General features: G+C 50.0%; 1 protein-coding gene across 3 annotated transcripts in view; it reads left to right on the forward strand.

Moving 5' to 3' along the window:
• The window catches only part of Olfml2b (olfactomedin like 2B), a 44,829-nt gene extending 29,498 nt beyond the window's left edge, over window positions 1–15,331 (forward strand). For all 3 annotated transcript variants that reach the window (XM_045137989.1, XM_012949830.2, XM_004663281.2), the window contains exons 6-8: window positions 1,261–1,707; window positions 13,681–13,857; window positions 14,277–15,331. In XM_045137989.1, coding sequence (XP_044993924.1) covers window positions 1,261–1,707; window positions 13,681–13,857; window positions 14,277–14,878 — 1,226 coding nt within the window. In that variant the 3' untranslated portion in view covers window positions 14,879–15,331. The remainder of the gene's footprint in view (window positions 1–1,260; window positions 1,708–13,680; window positions 13,858–14,276) is intronic.
• Window positions 15,332–20,522: the final 5,191 nt, after the last annotated feature.

The raw sequence follows: 20,522 nt of genomic DNA on the forward strand, positions 1-20,522 counted from the left end.
TGTGTATACATGTCTGTATATGTGTGTGTGTGATGTGCATGCATGTGTGTATGCATGTCCATATATGTGTGTGCATATGTTTGGAGGTCAGAGGTCAACACTGGGTGTCTTCCTTATTTTCCCTCCATCTTATCTTTCTGTATTTTCTATATTTATTTGCAAGCAGAGAAAGGGTGGGGGGTGAGCGCACCAGGGCCTTCAGCTTCTGCAAATGAACTCCAGATGCATGTGGCACCTGTGCATTTGGCTTTATGTGGTTGCTGGTGTATCAAACCCAGGTCATTAGGCTTTGCAAACAAGTGCCTTAAGTGGTGAGACAGCTCTCCAACCCACCACCTTATTTTTTTTAATATATATTTTATTTTTATTTATATTTGGGAGAGAAAGAGGCAGATAGAGAGAGAATGGGTGTGCTGGGGCCTTTGGCCGCTGCAAATGAACTCTAGAAGCAAGCGCCACCTTGTGCATCTGGCTTACATGGGTCCTGGGGAATCGAACCTGGGTCCTTTGGCTTGCAGGCAAGTGCCTTAACCACTAAGCCATCTCTCCAGCCCTCTCTTCTGTTTTTAAGACAGGGTTTCCCAAACTAGCTTCAAACTTATGACATTCTTACTTCAGTCTTCCCACTACTGGGAATACAGGTGTGTGCCACCATGCCCAGGTCCTTCCAGCTTTCTTGACCCTCCTTACCCGACTTTCCTTTCCCCTCAGCACCTTTCCACTGCAGTCTTATCTGTTGTCTCAGTTTCCACCACTAGCCAGGAGTCCTGGGAGGCCACAGCCTTGCCTTGCTCACTGACGTTGGACATGCACCACAAACACTAGCGACTGAATGGACTGGAGCTCTAACGCCTCCAGGGTTCCTAGCCCGTGACGGCCTCTTACCAGGGCACCCTGAGGCTGGGCTGAGGAGACTGGCAGTCTGTTTAGAAAGCCTACAGAAGATGTATTGTCCCTCTGCCAGTGCTCCTTGTCACCCTCTAAATTCCTAGTTAGACAACTGGGCTACTACTCCATGACAGAGCACTTGCACAGAGTACCATGCACAAGGCTCTGAGTTCAGTCCTCAACATTGCCAAAAAGGGGGAAAATGACAGAGTAAAATCCCAGGTGTCCGCCCTCTGCCAAGCAGGCCATGTGTTGAGGAGAGGAGCCTCTTACAGCCTCCCAGACCTCCTCCTCCTCCTCCTCCTCCTCCTCCTCTGCTCTCGGCCAGGCTGCTCTCCCTGGGCCCTAAGTGAACCTTGTGTTTTTCCACAGATGACGAGCTTTTCAGTGGTGACAGTGGAGTAGATTTGCTGATTGAAGATCAGCTCCTGAGACACGAAGACCTACTGACCAGTGTCACCCGGAGGCCAGCAGCCACCAGGCATGGTACTGCCATGACAACTGACCCCAGTGTCCAGACCACAGCCCCGTCCTCAGCACCACCCCAGGCCTCCAGCTCAGCGACTCTGCAGACGGCCTCAGCATCTCCTACATCTTCTACTCAGGCCCCGGCCACCATGGTGGCCCATCCAGCCACCCAGCCACCTCCAACAGTGACTCCTGAAGACCTGTTTCTGGAAGCTCCGCACACTGTCCCCATGCCCCCTGGCACAGTCTGGACCGACACACTAGGGGAAGATGCTACTGCTGGGCAGGGAACAAGCCCTGTTGGCCCCACCCTGAGCCCTGAAGAGGAAGACGACATCCGGAATGTCATAGGTGAGTTCATTCTGCCAGTCTGTGCCTCATCTTGGTCTCCTTAGGTAAAAAGTAGAGCCAGAAAATAGGTTGGAGGGAGAAAGAGGAACCAGATACTGCCAAACAGCTTCATAAAAGAAGGGGCATGGAAACTGGGCTGTGGAGCTGAACACCTGCCTGTGTGGGTGAGGCTCTGGGGTCCAGCCATGTGGCCAAAACAAAGAGTAGCAACACACAAAGGCCGGTGGAGGTGGGGTACTCTCTGACCAGTAGTTAGTTTTGACCTCTAGAGCTTATGTAGGTCAATGACAAAGAGTGGGAACCTACTTTCTAACATATATAAATGAACAAAGCTAAGTTTTGTGACAGTGAGTGTCGCTAAGAGGATTATGTGGTAGGTATTGAAGTCTAGGGCAGTGCCTAAGTAAAATTCTCTCCAGTGAGTTTATCAGGCCACAAAAATAGCAAAGGAGTTTCACATGGGAGTTGGGGGGGGGGAGGCAGAGTCTAGCAAAAAGAATACAGGGAAATAATGGGCCAGTGTGGCTGTGCACGCCTTTAATCCCAGCGCCTGGGAGGCAGAGGTAGGAAGGTCACCGTGGTTCGAGGCCGCCCTGAGAGTACATAATGAATTCCAAGTCAGCCTGCGCTAGAGTGAGATCCTACCTCGAAAAACCAAAAAGAAGAAGAAAAGAAAAGAGGGAAATAAGCAGTCTAATAGGCCAGAATGCAATACCTAATAAGCCCCACTGAGAACATGGAAATATTGCAGCACATGACAAATGTTATAACAGAGGGATGGAGAAACAGAAATGAAAGAGAAAACTGCACTGGCCTGCCTGTTAGGATGATTGGGGTACATGTTTAAAGAAGGTGTCATTTGAGCTGCTTTTAAAAAATATATTTTTATTTGCAAGCGCAAAGTGGGGAGCGAGGGAGAGAGAATGGGCTCACCAGGGCCTCTTGCCACTGCAGACAAATTCCAGATGCATGTATCACTTTGTGAATCCAGCTTTATGTGGGTACTGGGGAATCTAACCCAGGCTGTCAGGCCTTGCAAGCAAGTGCCTTTAACTGCTGAGCCATCTCTCCAGCCCCATGAGCTGTGGTATAAAATATATATACACACATACATATATACACACACACATATATATATATACATACATATATACAGTGAGAGGGAAAGTGTCAATATATTTTTTTTTTCTGGGTGTGATGGTGCATGCACTTGGGGGGCTGAGGTAGTAGGATCACTATGAGTTTGAGGCCAGACTGAGACCAATTCCAGGTCAGCTTGGGCTGGAGCAAGACCCTACCTCAAAAAACGAAAAATGATACATATGCCTGTGTGTGACGTGTGTGCATGTGTGTGTGTGTGTGTGAGTTCCGAGGACGACCCCGTGTCGGTTCGCATCTCGAGGCGGGCTTTCTGCTCTGTGGCTGCACTTCAGGCTTGCTTGTACAGGACGTTCTTCACTGCTGAGCCATCTCTCCAGCTCTCCCTTTTTTGAGATAGGGTCTCATGAATCTCCCAGGTGGCCTCAAGTTTACTGCATAGCCCAGGATGATCTTAAATTTCTTTCCTTTTGCCTCTACCACCCAAATACCTGTATTATAGGCATTCACCGCCATGCCCAGTTTATAGGGTGCAAGGGATGAAACCTAGAGCTTCATGGATGCTGGAAGGCCCACCCCCAGCCCTAAAAGGAACACCATACCCCAAGTTTCCAATCCTCCTCTTAGGATGTCCTAAAATATCTATCGCTATCCTCAGAGGAGTTTTAAATCCTCCAAAAAATTCCAAACAAAATGAGAATTGTTTGGGGGGTGTGCAAACAATCCTCAGGGACAGTGAGAGGGAAGGTGTCAATGACAGGACCTGGGGCTCAGGAGGGGCTGGCGACCACGGGGCAGAGGCAAAGAGGCTTGGTCTGGGAGGCCTGTGCTGGCTTCTGTGGAGAAGTAGGAGGCTTGTGCTTTGTAGCCGCTGCTCTGTAGATTGCTAGCTTTTATCCATGCCAGTTCGTAATATATGTATTAGAAGGGGCCAGCTGGGGGCAGGGGCAGGGATGGAAAGGGGAAGACCAAGAGGAGAGTCAGCTATGGCAGTACCCGTGAGAGTGTGCCTCATATTCAAATCTAGGAATTATCAAGATGTGCAAAGAATGTGTCCCCCCCAGAGCCCCTAATCCTGGGGCTGGGCTGCCCCTGGTAAGAGAGGGCCAGGGCTATCTGCCTTGGGTCAAGGAACTGCTCTAAGGGCCTAGGGAGGAGAATGCTGACATGGGCTCCGCAGCCCCTAGGCTCTTCCTGAGCCCCCTGTTGGACCATCTCCTAACATGGGCCACTGACCCTAGCAATGAGACTAGAAGGTGGAGCTATTCTCTGTAGATGGATACAGCCCACGGTCTAAGACTCTCAGCAAGGATAAGGCCCGTGGATAATTCACTCAGTGCCTCCCCATGCTAGGCCCGAGAATCCAGTGCAAGGCAGACAGAGAATTTCCTCGGAGGGACTAACTGAGGGAGGCCAGGGCAGACCCCTAGGAGAGTGGCAAGCAACAGATGCATGTGGCTCAGTTCTGCTGTGAGGCTCCCTCCGCAAGAACAGTCACAGCTCACCCCCTCACAGGACAGAGCAGAAGGAGGGAAAGGCAACCTAGATGTACGTACTGGCGACAGACTGAGGTAGGGAGAGTGATGAGACTCCTGGGTAGGGAGCCAGGGGCCCTGTGCTCCCAGCACTTAGGAGGTTGAGACAGGGCAGTTGCCATGAGTTCAAGACCAGCCTGGGCTACAGTGTGAGGCTTCCCCTAAAATTAATAAGTAAAAATGCCTCCGATAAATAAGTGAACGGGAGAGCTGTGAGCATGGACTGATTTAGTTATTTACGGTACTGAGCGCGCAGGGTGGAGCGCTGTGGGTGTGGATGTGAGGACAGACCCCATGGGGGTCCCGCCCTGGAATATGTGCTCCCATGCACACGAGCTGAGACGTGTGGGTCAGAGACCAAGACAGAAATCTGGTTTCAACCTGGGTGGTGAACACCACAGGCTGCTGAAGGTCCCAGAGGGAGGCGCAGGCAGCCCAGGTCTCTTTCGGAAGGCAATGCTGAGCAAATGGGCCTGAAGGTTGTGGGGAAATGAGTCAGGCAAAGAAGAAAGGGGGCACCAGAATGTCAGGAACCAGCAGCAGCAGCAGCGGAGGGGATGCAGCAAGGCCGGGCCCAATGCAAAACGAAACTGTGGACCTGAGCTCAAAAAGCATGAGAGGGCTGGAGAGATGGCTTAGTGGTTAAGGCCTTGAAACCAAAGGACCCAGGTTCAATTCTCCAGGTCCCACATAAGCCAGATGCACATGGTGGCGCACGTGTCTGGAGTCCATTTTCAATGGCTAGAGGCCCTGGCACGCCCATTCTCTCTCTCTCTCTCTCTCTCTCTCTCTCTCTCTCTCTCTCTCATAAATAAATAAAAATAAAATCTTTTTTTTAAGCATGAGAAAGAGCCACTAAGAGTAGTAAATATGAGGCCCTCCTCCCTCCCTCCATGAGGGGTGTGTGTACGTGTTCTTTATGATGTTTATTTATTGTTTTGTGCCACTGTACATATAAAACTAATTTGCAGCTTGTTCCATGGTGCCAGAGCTTGAGCCCAAGGCCTTGCGCATGTTAGACAAACGCTCTCCCACTGAGCCACGCCCCAGCCCCTGCACTTTGGTCTTAGAGCAGTAGAATATTGCACAAAACCCGCTGGTGTTTTTGTTTTACTGACGCACACACATCCTACCACACTCTGAAGTAAGGGAGGACTCCAAGGAAAGGGCCTGGGAGTGGCCTCCTCTTTCCCACTTGTAAAGCACTCGGCATAGTTTGATTTCCAGCACAAACAAGAAAAGCTAGGGTCGGGCTCCTCGGCTACTGTGTGTCTCAGAACACCAGGCCTATTTTCTGCTTTCAAGGCACGCTCTGGACTAGGGGACCAGCTCCAACAGCGTGCTTACTGTGTACTCACCTCTAGCCCTGCACATACAGGACCCCCTGGAATTCTGTGTGCACTGGACCCAGCAAATCCTATGTGCGTGAGCATACTTGTGTCCACTGTCCTCCGAGACTTCACTGATAGTACAAATTCAAGGGTAAATTATTACTCTTAAGAATTTCAAGCTGGGCTGGAGAGATGGCTTAGCGGTTAAGCGCTTGCCTGTGAAGTCTAAGGACCCCGGTTCGAGGCTCGGTTCCCCAGGTCCCACGTTAGCCAGATGCACAAGGGGGCGCACGCATCTGGAGTTTGTTTGCAGAGGCTGGAAGCCCTGGTGCGCCCATTCTCTCTCTCTCCCTCTATCTGTCTTTCTCTCTGTGTCTATCGCTCTCAAATAAATTAATTAATTAATTAATTAAAAAAAAAAAGAATTTCAAGCTGGGTGTGGTAGCACACACCTTTAATCCCAGCACCTAGGAGGCAGAGATAGGAGGATCGCTGTGAGTTCAAAGCCAGCCTGAGACTACATGGTGAATTCTAGACCAGCCTGGGCTAGAGTGAGATACCACCTTGAAAAAAAAAAAAAAAGTATTTCAAGATGGCAACTCCACAACATTAACCTAGGAAGCACCCTTTGCACAAGTGCCTCATGTGACCACACGGGTCATAAAGGCAGCCCTGAGCGTGACACCCATTAGAGATGTCTGAGAGGGAGCTAGGAAATGGACTCGAAGTCTCAATAGTAACCTGAGAGCTGAATTCACTCTGTGACATGTTGTTTTGCAAACAGGCTTAAGCTTGAAGGCCTTTGGGTCAGCTGTACTTCCAATTCCCCTCTCTGTGGCCACCTGGTGTCGCATACCAATGGGCCCATTTCAGCCTCTGTATGGACCCCTGGAGGCCTCTGAGACCAGAGGCATGAGCCAGGAAGAATGGGGAAGCCACAGAGACTGAGCTGCTAGGGCAGGGGCTTCGGGCTTCATGCGGTGGTTGGAGATGGTGAGCTACGAAGGGCTTGAGAACATAGAAAAGTAGCCCCAGGACAAGTCAGAAGTGGGCAGAAGTGACCCAGCTGGGACAGCTGGGGTCATTGGCATGAGCCAGGCCAGAGTCGGCGAGGTCTAAATGAAGTCTCAGGCAGGTAAAGGAGAAGGATCTGAGAGGCGAGCAGGAAAGACCAAGTGGATGTGACTCAGAGCACACTTGGCAGGTGGACATCATGCTCTGTCTTTCTCCAAGACAGTAAACGCAGGTGGAATGGGCTGTGAAAGGGAGCAAACGAATGTCCTTTGTAGCCCACCACCATTAGGAAGCAGAGGGCACCCAGGGATAAGCATTGAGAACCAGATGGGGCTATAAGCCTTCCATAAGAGCTGGAAGGAAGCTGGAGAGATGGCTTAGAGGTTAAGGCATTTGCCTGCAAAGCCAAAGCACCCAGGTTCGATTCCCCAGGACCCACATAAGCCAGATGCACAAGGTAGCACATGTGTCTGGAGTTTGTTTACAGCAGCTGAATACTCTAGCGTGCCCATTTTCTCTCTCTTCATCATCTGTCTCTTTTTTTTAGTCTCTCTCTCTCCTCTTTCTCTGTCTATAAATATCAAATAAAATAAAATGAATAAAATTTTTAAAAAGAGGAAGGGAAAGGGACAACAGTGAGCTCTGAGAGGGGGCGGCAGCGGAGACCAGAGAAAGTGGCCTGTGGAAACCAGTGAAGGACGAAACACTTCCTGAGGTGGGTGGGGATGTTGGGGTGACCCTCCTTGTCTGAGCCAGAGAGAGGCTTGGCCAAACTGAAGCTGAGTGCTTTCCTGAAAGGCAGCGACAGATACGTAAAGCAGCAATCAGTGAGGGGCCAGGAGCCCGTGGGCGGGATGAAGGGAGCACCCTGTGGGATGAAGGGAGCACCCTGAAAGATGACAACACTGTTGGGGGGGCAGCCAGTGAGCCAGTGGAGGGCAGACAGGGAGGCTTTTTGTTCACTGCCGTGTTCCAGGATGTGAGAGCTCAGCAGACAGGTCCTGTGTATTAGTTACTTTCTCATTGCTTGACAAAATAACAGACAAGAGTCAGTTTAGGGAAGGAAGGGTTCATTTTGGCTCACAGTTCAAGGCTGCAGTTCAGCCAGGCAGGGAAGGCACAGGCATCTGCTCCCATCATGTCCACAGTCAGGAGGCAGAGTGACAACGGCTGCTGCTCAGTGAGCTCTCTCCAGCCCGTGGAATGGTGCCACCCACATTTAGGGTGGGTCCTCTTACCTCAATTAACCTGATGTAGAAAAGTCTCTCACAGACATTCTGAGAGGTTTGTTTCCATGGGGATTCTAAATCCTGCCAAGTTGACAACTGGAGATTAACCATCACGCCTGGTGGCCTTTGACGCAGGACTAGGAGCAAGTGGCTTAGAACAGAGACAGTGCTTGGGACACATTAGCTGCTACTTCCAATCCCCCATGGTAGCCCTGCTCTGGGGAGACCTAAGGTGAGTCGTAGACAGTTCTCCCTTCTCAGAGATTCCTCAAACTGCTTCCCACCTCCCATCATTCTCCATGAAAAGGCATCCACACAAGATTCTCTCTGGGGCTGACGGTCCCTGCTCATGGCTGTGAGCTTCAGAACTTGCCAGACTCTTTGAGCATGGGCATGTGTCTGGGCTTCATGGTTCACCGATCTCTTGGGCTCTTGTCTTCCAATGCTCTGAAGCCACGTGTATCAGACCCTGCCCTTCCTTCCTGGACTTGTCCACCATGTGGAGTTTGCTCTACCCTGGGGTGTGTAATTATTTGCCCTGAGGTCCCAGATATCAGCATTGTGGGGCTGCAAGCTGGGACTTCGTTCTTTCTACAGAAACAGGGACGGGCCCCCCTTGCTCCAAGAGCTGTCGTCATCTGTATTCATTCTGTCCAACTGCCATAAACTTACTGGCTGAAAACAATAGAATAAATATTCTCTAACGGTTATGGAAGCAGTGTCCCAAATTAGTTTTACAGGGCTAAAGCCTTGGTGTCAGAAGCTGATTCCTTCCAGAGGCTCCAGGGGAGAACCCATTCCTTGCTTTTGCAGCGTCTCCTGGCTGCCAGCATTCCTTTGCCTGCAGCCACATCACTCTTTTCGTCTTTTATCACATCACTTTCTTCTCTCCTGTAGTCTATCTTCTTGCCTCCCTGGCACAAGGATACTTGTGATGGCATATACAACCCACCTAGACAATCCAGGAGAATCTTTGTGAAATTATGGGCTCAAGCACACTTGCAAAGTCCCTTCTGCCTCAAAGGACATAGGCACAGGTTTGAAGGATTAGGGTCTGGGTATCTTTGGGGACCATCACTCATGCCATCATCATCAAGGTGCATTCTCCAAGGGCTGGAGAGATGGCTCACTTGGTAATGCGCTTGCTGCATAAGCGTGAGCCTCTGCGTTTGAAGCCCCAGCGCCCACACAAGCGTCCATGTGTGGTGGTGCATGTCTGCAACCGCAGGCCAGGGAGGTGGAATCCTTGGAACACACCGGCTAGCTAGTCTAGCCAAGCCGGAGAGCTCTAGGAATCAGAAAGAGACCTCGGTTCCAAGAGTAAGGTGGAGAGGGATTGAGGAAAGCACCCGATGTCAACCTCTGGCCTCTACATGCATGCACATGTATGCGCATGCACCCACACACAGGGCCGTGAAAACGTGCATTCTCCAAGCGCTGTTGTGAAGGGAGCATCCTGCATGAAGAAGAGTGAATCCTGCAGGATGAAGGGAGCGCCCTGTGGGGAAGCCACTTTTCTGTGCCATTATGGAAGCAACAAAGACTTTGGAGTCAGTGGCAAGGCCAAGATGGAAGCAAGGCCATTGGCTTCAAATGTAGATAATTTTAAAAAATCCTGGGCTGGAGAGATGGCTTAGTGGTAAAGTCTCTGGCCTGCAAAGCCAAAGGGCCCAGGTTCAACTCCCCAGGACCCACATAAGCTTCTGAAGTTTGTTTGCAGCAGCTGGAGGCCCTGGCATACCCCATTCTCTCTTTCTCTCTCAAATAAAATATTATTAAAATCCATAAGGATTTTTAAAATTTATTTATTTATGAGAAAGAGGCAGATAGAGGGAGAAGAGCCAGGGCCTCCAGCCACTGCAAATGAACTCCAGATGCATGCACCACCTTGTGCATCTGGCTTATGTGGGTACTAGGAAACCGAACCTGGGTCCTTTGGCCTTGCAGGCAAGTGCCTTAATCACTGAGCCATCTCTTTAGCCCTATAATGACTTACTTGATTTATAGAAAGGATAATAATGATGCTACAAAACCAAGATAATTTTGTTTTTCAGAAATGTATTTATGGGGCTGGAGAGATGGCTTAGCGGTTAAGCGCTTGCCTGTGAAGCCTAAGGACCCCGGTTCGAGGCTCGGTTCTCCAGGTCCCACGTTAGCCAGATGCACAAGGGGGCGCACGCGTCTGGAGTTCGTTTGCAGAGGCTGGAAGCCCTGGCGCGCCCATTCTCTCTCTCTCCCTCTATCTGTCTTTCTCTCTATGTCCGTCGCTCTCAAATAAATAAATAAAATTAAATTAAAAAAAAAAAAAAGAAATGTATTTACGTACTGGTACTGGGAATTAAAACCAGGACCTTGTCTACACTTGATAACCACTGTGCTACATACCAAACCAAGTCTAGGCAAACTGACCCCCCTATATTAGGGTGCTGGCATTGAGAGCCTCCAGGCTCAGATAGACCCTGGAGGCACTTGAATATCCTCAAGGCTATCCGGGAAGTTAAAATTCAGTCCTGGAATTAATAGCCCATCTGCAGTTCCATGTCTGGTGAGGGGGTGGGGGCAAGGCTGTGGCGATCACAGCAGAACTATCTTGCCTCACATGGCAAATCGTGGGGCTTTGGGGAAGGCCTGGGAGCAACCGGTGCTCCTGGCTGGACTTTGCCAAAGGAAGAGGCACAGAGAAGTGGGCTCCCTGGGGGTGCCCACAAGGGCACACCTCAGTGCAGGGGACTGTGGTTTCTCCACTGGCAGCCAGGGCCCTATTTAGTGCCAGGGAATGAGATATTTTCCACCCAACTACTGCCAGCCTCAGCTGGAGAAAGCTGTTTTATTGTCTCAAACAGATGAGCTCAGTTGTGGGGGAATGAGATGAAGCAAGGGCCGGTGGCTTCTGTTGTTTGTCACACGGAGACCGAGTCTCTCCCCAGTCCATCGGAAGAGGGCCTGGTAAAGCCCGCACAGAGCTGCTAAACGCTGCCATCCACACACCACTGCAGGGCGTCCAACCCACTTCCCCACCCTGCTGCCCTCCAGCGTGCTGGCCATAGACCTTGGCCTTCGGCCTTTGATTACTTTGGGGGAATATAATGCATGGAACAGATCAGAACAGCTTAGAAATGGAGTGGTCTGGGATGGCCTTTGTTACTTTTCACCCAAGCAAGTGTCCAGAACCAACCCTTCTCGTCACTGATACCCATCTGGCTTGCGACTCTTACTGGCATGTGGGCCGGGCTCTGCTGGTCCCTGTATGCAGGAGGGACTGAGGAAGTTGGGGGGAAGGTTCTCCCATTGTCCTCTTTTATTTGCTTATTTATGAGAAAGAGAAAAACCAGAAAGAGAGAAATAAAGGGTATGCCATGGCCTCCAGCCACTGCAAACAAACTCCAGATGCATGCACCACCTGTACACCTGGCTTATGTGGGTCCTGGGAAATTGAACCTGGGCCCTTGGGCTCTGCAGGCAGGCGCCTTAACCATTAAGAAATCTCTCTAGCCCCATTGTCCTCGTTTATTTTTATTTATTTACTTGACAAAGAAAGAGGGAGAGGGAGAGAAGGAGAGAGAGAGAATGGACATGCCAGGGCCTCCAGCCACTGCAAACGATCTCCAGACATGTGCGTCCCCTTGTGCATCTGGCTAATGTGGGTCTTAGGGAATCGAACCAGGGTCCTTTGGCTTTGAAGGCAAGTGCCTTAATCACTACACCATCCCTCCAGCCCCCTTGCCCCCCCCTTTTTTTTATCACCTTCAGAGCCCACTAATATGGGGACAAAAAAGCATGTACCTTTAGAGTCACATGTGACTTCAGTCTCATTCAAGGCCCTGCTCAATAAGAATGTCTATTAAGCATTTCAACTTGGTCTAGAACCCAGTATAGTCCAGTGGCTTTTGAGGGCCTTTCCTAGGTGTGTGACCATTCTGAAGTGCCCCACGAAAGGGTATTGCTGAGTTCCTGTCCCTTAAGACAGACTTGAACTTTGAGGGAGACTCTGACAACCAGAGTAAGCTCTTTGCTGTTAGTATCCTGCCCCTTTAAATCCCCAGCAGGGATTACAGAGAGCCTGCTCCCATTAGAGACCTACAGGTCACTTAACAGGGACTTGGTGGGAGAGCCTCAGGGACATGAATCCCCACTGCCTCGTCAGAACTGTCCAAGCAGTGTGGGTGGAGCGTGGTGTTCCTGGATGTGCTCAGCAGAGTCCTCTCTGCTCACAGCTCTCTGTTCACACTTCTCGTGCGATCATGTACTCGCCCAAGATCAGGCCATCTGCTGGTGCCTGTCATGTGCCAGATACTGACTGTTCTGAGGACTGAGAACACAGGAACAGCCGCGGCCTGCGCTCCCCTGCTGCTCCTGCCGTGGTTGGAGCCAGTGTGGAGATATGCGGAGGCATTGTGAGGATCAGGATGGCACGTCTGCCTGGGGCTATAGCTCAGTTGTAGAGTGTTTCCCTAGCACATGTGAAGCCCTGAGTTCAATACCCAGTACCTCCTCACACAAAAAGCCTGAGCTAGAGTGAGAACTTACCTCGAAAAAAACAAACAAAAAAAGGCATGTTCTGGGGCTGGAGAGATGGCTTAGTGGTTAAAGCACTTGTCTGTGAAGCCTAAGGACCCAGATTCAATTCCCCAGGACCCATGTAAGCCAGATGCACAAGGTGGCACATGCATCTGAAGTTTGTTTGCAATGGTTGGAGGCTCTGGCATCTTCCATTCTATCTGCCTCTCTCTTAAAAAAAAAAAAGTAGGGCTGGAGAGATGGCTTAGCGGTTAAGCGCTTGCCTGTGAAGCCTACGGACCACGGTTCGAGGCTTGGTTCCCCAGGTCCCACGTTAGCCAGATGCACAAGGGGGCACATGCGTCTGGAGTTCGTTTGCAGAGGCTGGAAGCCCTGGCGTGCCCATTCTCTCTCTCTCCCTCTACCTGTCTTTCTCTCTGTATCTGTTGCTCTCAAATAAATAAATAAATAAATAAAATTTTAAAAAAAAGTAAAATAATTTTTTTAAAGCACCATCTGCAGTTTTTTATTTATTTATTTATTTATTCATTTTTTTCTGGTTTTTCAAGGTAGGGTCTCACTCTAGCCCAGGCTGACCTGGAATTCACTATGGAGTCTCAGGGTGGCCTTGAACTAACGGCGATCCTCCTACCTCTGCCTCCCAAGTTTTAGGATTAAAGGCGTGCGCCACCATGCCTGGCTAAAATAATTTTTTTTTAAAAGTCATATCCTCAAATACTTAGTTGCAGAGGCCAGTAAGTTAAAAAGGAGATATAAAGGGAAGAGAAAGGAAGGGAGGAGGGAACTTAATAGGTTGATATTGTATATATGTAAGTACAATGATTGAGATGGGGAGGTAATATAATGGAGAATGGAATTTCAAAGGGGAAAGTGGGGGGTGGGAGGGAGGGAATTACCATGGGATATTTTTTTATAATCATGGAAAATGTTAATAAATTTTTTAAAAGACATATCCTCTAATAGAGGTGGGCTCATTGTGCTGTGGGAGCAAGGTGAAATAGGACAAGACGGCTTTCCAGGAGACCGCGGCCCACCATGGGGACAGAAGGTGGTTTCATAGGAATAAAGTGCAGGTTCCGTAAGGAGCGTAGCAGCAAATGATGCCAGAAAGACATATGGGGTCAAATTACAGGGGTCTACTAAAGGATGCCAAGAGTTCGGGTCTGGGTAAAGGGGCCAGCAGAGGTTTCCAGGGTGGGGTGTCCTTTTAGACCATCCTAACACATCCATATACTGCTTCCCCACCAGGAAGGTGCAAGGACACCCTCTCCACAATCACGGGGCCGACCACCCAGAATACATATGGGCGGAACGAAGGAGCCTGGATGAAGGACCCCCTGGCCAAGGACGAGCGGATTTACGTAACCAACTATTACTATGGCAACACCCTGGTAGAGTTCCGGAACCTGGAGAACTTCAAACAAGGTACATGTTATGGTCCCAATGTGAGCATGGTGATGATATACAAGATCTGTGACATCTTCTTTGAATTATGAAAAGACATTCCCTGAAAGGGTGGTCCCCTTCTGACAGTCTCTCACACCCTCTTCCCGGTCAGCTCTGTCCCTCCTTCCAAGGCCAGAAGACAGTGAAACATCCTCCCTTTCCCATGGCCCTCAACAGTTTTCAACTCACACCCAGTTGAGCAATGGAAGCTATTTCTGTATTACAGACCAGCTAGAGACCTAGACCTCTAGAACACTTCCGCTGTAAGCTCTGCTGTGTAGTAGTACAGAGTCACAGGGCCCAGACACAACTCTAGATGGGCAGACCCCTAGTTGGTGACCGTTCCCATCACAGAGGCAGCACCACCCTGAAGCTCCCTGTCTTCTCACCACCCACAGGTCGCTGGAGCAATTCCTACAAGCTTCCATACAGCTGGATCGGCACAGGCCACGTAGTGTACAACGGAGCCTTCTACTATAACCGGGCCTTCACCCGCAACATCATCAAGTATGACCTGAAGCAGCGCTATGTAGCTGCCTGGGCCATGCTCCACGACGTGGCCTATGAGGAGGCCACGCCCTGGCGGTGGCAGGGCCACTCGGACGTGGACTTTGCTGTGGATGAGAATGGCCTGTGGCTTATCTATCCGGCCCTGGATGATGAGGGCTTCAGCCAAGAGGTCATCATCCTGAGCAAGCTCAATGCCGTGGACCTGAGCACTCAGAAGGAGACCACATGGCGTACTGGGCTCCGGAGGAATTTCTATGGCAACTGCTTTGTCATCTGTGGAGTGCTCTATGCAGTGGACAGCTATAACCAGCGGAACGCCAACATCTCCTACGCCTTTGACACCCACACCAATACGCAGATTGTCCCGAGGCTGCTGTTTGAGAATGAATACTCCTATACCACCCAGATAGACTACAATCCCAAGGACCGCCTCCTTTATGCCTGGGACAATGGCCACCAGGTCACCTACCACGTCATCTTTGCCTACTGACACCTTCGTCCCTACAGGAAGCACAGAGGGGCCTCTTGCACCTTGTGTATGTGTGTGCCTGTGTGTTTGTGAGTGTGTCTGATGGGTCTGTATTGTTTTTAAATATATATTATTTTGTATAATATTACAAATGTAAAATGACAGTTTGGGTTTATTTTTTTTAATATGGATTGTAGATCAATCCATACGTGTATGTGCTGGTCTCATCCTCCACAGTTTATATTTTTGTGCAAACGAACTTCTCCATTGACCAGTAACCACCTTCTCTCATGCCTTCTGTCCCTCTGGCTCCTGGCACTTGTGCCCGCAAGACCCAGATGAAGAACGCCTTTCTGCGGTTGAGCTCCAGGAGCCGGAGGGAAGGAGGCACGAAAGAAGTGCCAAGTGGTGGGAAAAAGTTTTATGTAACGGAGAGGTTTTAAAAATCAAGAAAAAAATGCTTTTTTTTTTTTTTTTAAATAAAGAACTTTAAAAACCCCTCCTAGTGCACTTTGTGTAGCAGGGATGTGTCTGCACCTGGCCAGGCCTTGGATTCTTGTTCCTGAGGAAGACTGGGTCTGGTGCATCTCACAAGTGGGGTTTTAGCCAGGCCTCCTTATGATGTTCCTCAAGTTCAAGGCAGAAGATCACAAGTTCAAGGCTTTCCGAGGCTACAGAGTGAGTTACAGGCCAGGCTAGGCAACCTATTGAGACCCTGTCTCAAAAAGTGTTCTGTTGCTGAATTGGACTACATCAAGTTTAGGTCTAATGAGCTCCACCCCTCCTAACTGAGGGACGGGGGCTTCACTCAGTGAGATGGAACCTGATGGCTCTGTGTTTGGTATATTTTGTGACACTGATCATCTCATTTGTCCTCTATTGTCACACCAGCATGTTCGCTCACTCTGTTCTGCCTTTATTCTATTCACTTTGCCCAGGATGTAGAAACCTGTTTGATTCTGTTTATTCTCCCGTTTTCTCTCTCTCTCTCTCTCTCTCTCGTTCCCTCCCTTCTTTCCTCCCTGTCTTTCTCCTCTCCTCTTCCTCTCTTGCTTTTTTGAGATATAGTATCACTATGTAGCCCAGGTTGGCCTAGAACTCACCATATTGTCCAACCTGGCCTCAAACTCAAGATCCTAAGTACTGGGACAATAAGCACCATCACACACAGTACCCTTGGTCAAGTGTCATGTGGCCTGACATCAGGCACTATTGAAAACACAAAGCTGAGGGCTGGAGAGATAGCTTAGCAGTTAAAGGTGCTTGCCTGCAAAACCAAAGGACCCATAATCAATTCCCCGGGACCCGCGTAACCCAGATACACAGGGTGGCACATGCATCTGGAGTTCATTTTCAGTGCCTGAAGGCCCTAGCACACCCATTCTCTCTCTCTCTGAAATAAATAAATATAGAAAGAAAAAAAAAAAGAAAATACAAGGCTGAGTATGACTTTGTCTTCCCCCTTTCCTTAAGAAGCCCTCAGTCTACATCCTTCTCTCCCCACCCCCACGCCTGTGTTCACCGTCTCATCCCAAAGCCCTCCACATAAGCCTTTCCTTCCCAACTTCTCTTCTATGGAAACAGCCTGGTTATAAAACAAGATCCACAAGTGACAGACAGCAGCAGTGTCTCCCAGTGTAGGCTGAGCCCTGGTCAGCACCTAGTGCCCTGGTACACGTTCCCTCCTCCCTGCACGTGTCAGGAGCATGAGCCCTGGGAAAAGCCTTGACAATCAGGCCGGGAGGCGTGGGAGGAAACAGAGCTTGAGGATGGGCGGTGGGGGGGGGGTCATTGCACTGCACCCACTGTCCTCCCCACTCCCCTTAGGGAGCAACTACTGCCCGTGTGCTTTTGTGGACCTCAACCCCCACCCCAGTCACTCCTCAAGTCTTCCTGAGGGTGGGGAGCTCCCAGCCCACCCCGTTTCTCTCTGCCCTACCTGCACCTTTTCAGACAACATACCCAAGTTTTCTGAGCAGATGACAGCAGCAGTATGTCTGGGTGACTCAGAAAGGCTCGAGGTATGGAAACGGTGTGTCCAGCGCTCAGGAAGGACCCAGTGGATTGGGGTAGTGGTACAGCAGCCTGTGTCTGGAGGTCCTGCACAGCCAGAGGAGGCAGCAAGGCCCCTCTCCAACCTCAGCCCTCCTGTCCGGACCAGGAGTGAACGCTTGCTGTTGCAGACACCTGAGCCCTCACGCCCAGTGCGGCTTGCAGGAGCAGGGGGAAGGTCCCTGGGAGCGGCTGGTGGGAAGGAGAAATGATGTCGGACGAAGATATTATCTATACCTACCTACTACAGTCATCAGACTCTCAACTAGGACTTGTGCTACCACCGTCCCTCTTGGGGACTTTATTATCAGGTGGCCCAGAGGCCACATAGCATCCATATCCCTTTACCACCTGTGCCTGGGCCCTGTATAAGCCTTTCTGCTGCTATTCCTGCGGTCAATGTCACAGCCTGTGCCTGAGGTGTCCAGGAAGGCCTCGGAGTTCAGGGTTCCAGGACGGTGGGCTTCAAAGATGGACCTCAGGATCCAGAGATCAGGGCCAGTAGGAACGGCTCAAGGGCTAGGTCAGGCCCCAGCTACTCACAAAATAATGTTGGCGGCCTAGCAGGCAAGGCCTGGGTGTTGGATCCCAGGGCATGGAAAAGCCTGGTCCTGGGCTGGGTGTCCTCAGGGCAGAAGGTGCAAAGCAGAGACCCAGCATGCATCTTGCCCAAGCCAAAGGGAACAGCTGCGCTGATTATCATGGCCGTGGGCTGCTGGCCCAGGCTCATGTCCTTGAACATGATGTGAGGAGGATAGTTCTGCCCCTAGTGGCTCTGGTCAGGTTCCAACATGGAAGCTCACACGGCTGGGTGCCTTAACGGAGTGACACTTTTACTGTTGTGGCTCCTCTTGGCCTTCTCTAGGTTTCTCTGTACGGTTCTTACTTCCTGGTCCTCTTGGTGGCAAACACATCAGAGTTCCACTGCTTGCTTGTAGACCAAGGGAAGGCCATGTATAGAGAAGCCACCCCAGCATGTCTGGGTGAGTGAGGGTGGCCTTAAGGCCAAAAAGAGACTTTGTCAGATCTGATGACGAATGATCCAGGTGCTTGGTGATTGGTGGGAGGAGGAAGCAGAGGCAGGAGTGGCTTCTGTAGAGGGAAAGACCCCAGCCTGAGAGGCCAGGTGGTCAGAAACGCTTTGGCTGAGATAGCAGCTGCTGCAAGTCATAGGCCTGAGCCCCGCCCCTTCCTCCTGGGCTCTAGCCTCGCCTCTCACGTGAGAGTGTGTTTTCAGCTCCCTGACTTGCTGACTGCATCTTCAACTCTGTGACCCCTTATGAAGCATCTGAATTGCTTCATACTGATGGGAAGATGTATTTATGATTTTCCCATTCAAGTATTCCCAACAGTGTAATTTTGAAAACAGGGGAAACATTACTAAGAACCCATCCTCCCATTCTTTTCTGCATTCATTCATTCATTGCCCAAAAATTCATGGATCCCCTACAGGCCATCCTGAGAAAACACAGAGCCACTGCCCTCCCTCCCAAGCTTACATTCTAGAGCCTGGATTCTTTATTTATTTATTTTTTTTACTGTTTCCAGTTTAGGTTTTTAAAAACCATATTTTATTTACATTTATTTATTTGAGAGATGGGGGAGGGAAGGAGAGAGAGCATGTGTCAGGGCCTCAAGCCACTGGTAATGTGGGAACCTGGGTCCTTAGGCATCACAGGCAAGTGCCTTAACTGCTGAACTATACTATTTATTTTTTTAATTTATTTGAGAGAGAGAAAGAGGCACATATATAAAGAGAATGGGCATGCCAGGGCTTCCAGCCGCTGCAAACAAACTCCAGACACATGCACCACCTTGCGCATCTGGCTTACATGGGTCCTGGGGAATCGAACCTGGGTCCTTTTCCAGCCCAATTTTTATTCATTATTTTTTAACATAGGTTGTGCTATGACCCATCTCCCTCTACCCCCCCATCCCGTTTCCCTGGGGGCCCTCCTCAGGAGGATTATTGGTGTTCTCTGTGGGCTAATTAGGGCCTCTGTCTCTGCAGGGAGCTGGTCTTAGGGTGTTTCTCCCAGCTTTGTGGTTCTCACAATCTTTCCAACCCCTCTTCCACAATAACCTCTGAGCCTTGGCAGGGGTGTTAGCTGTTGGTGCTGGCTTCTCTGTAGCCTCTGTATTTCTGTTATGTGTTTCGGTTCAGCACGGTGATTGTTGCTACTTTCCTGGGTGTGGCTGTCGGGCTAGCACTGGGAGCAATTCTCAGGTCACTGCTTCCTCTGCAGTTGCTTCCGAAGCCCCATGAATGAGGCAGAGGTGGTGCGTCTCCTGCAGCACATTCAGCTGTCTTGTATTGATAGATCTTGGGTCTCCCGGTATTTTCTGCCATTTGTAAAATAAAACAGGTTCTCTGAGCACGGGTGAGAGCAGCTTTGATTAAAGGGGAGATGCCCAGGAGTTTGAGAGACATTTTGATGTGGCTATCCACTCGACTTGTGCAGGGAATGCTGGGGGCTTCTCTCTGGGTAGTGTGATTGTCCTGACCATGGGGTGCTGTCCTGTTTCCCAGTACCAGTTATGAGTTCTCTCCAGCTGAGAGGGCCTCATGTCCAATCAGAGGGCCATTCGTTACCCACAAAGGCTGTGTGCCACTGTTGCACAAATGTGTAGTTCTTGTCCGGCTGGTGGATTGCATGGCTTACGGGGTCTTCTGCCTATTCTTGCTGTTGGTGACCTGTGTCAGGAGCTTGCCAGGCCAGAACTGGCTTTCCTCTCAGTTCCCGTGTTGAGCTGTGTTCTGAGGCGGCGGCCTGAAGTGTCTTCAACTGTAGGGTCTTACCTTGCAGCTCTGTCTGGTAACCAAGTGCTTGGCAATGTCTGCATTGTTTTGGGGAATCACCCTGGGTAACCCAGATCTGGCCCTGGCCTCCATAAGCCAAAGCCCATGATAGAAGGATCAAGCTCTTTCTACTGAGCATTTTGGTCTGGACGATGCACCTCCCTTGGCTGGGGACTAGTGACCTGGTTTACTGGCTTCCAGGAGGAGGGTCCCTATTGTGCTGACTGCTTTAGCCTTTGCTTTTGTGTAGTTGCCCTCCGCTCCCTCTCTTTCCCTAAATCCCATCCCAGTGTTCTTTCCCTCTACTGGTTTGTCTGGTGTCCCCTCCTGCTCTTCACCCTCCCTGGTTCCTCTTTTTCCTGTCTCATTCTGCTTGCACACCTATGGTCCTAATGCTCACTCCCTTTTACACTCCTCTTCTGCTGGTTTACAAGCACATATGAGGGAAAATATGCAGCCTTTGTCTTTCTTGGTCTATATGACCTCACTTAGGATGTTTTTTCCAAGACCATCCATTTTCATGAAAATTTTATTATTTCATTTTTCCTTATTGCAGAGGAGAATTTCATTGTATAAATGTACCACGTCTTCACCAGCCACTCATTAGTCGATAGACATCTGGATTGATTCCAATTCCTAGTTATTGTGACTAGAGTGGTGATAAACATGGTTGAACAAGTGTCTCTGAAGTAGAGTGTCATCTTGAGGGTAGATACCGAGGGGTACAATAGCTGGGTCAGACAGTAAGTCAATTTTCATCTTTTTCTGGAGTGCTATACTGATTTCTATAGTGGCTGTACAGTTTGCATTCCC

Source organism: Jaculus jaculus, chromosome 1, assembly GCF_020740685.1.
Source record: "Jaculus jaculus isolate mJacJac1 chromosome 1, mJacJac1.mat.Y.cur, whole genome shotgun sequence".
NCBI lineage: Eukaryota > Metazoa > Chordata > Mammalia > Rodentia > Dipodidae > Jaculus > Jaculus jaculus.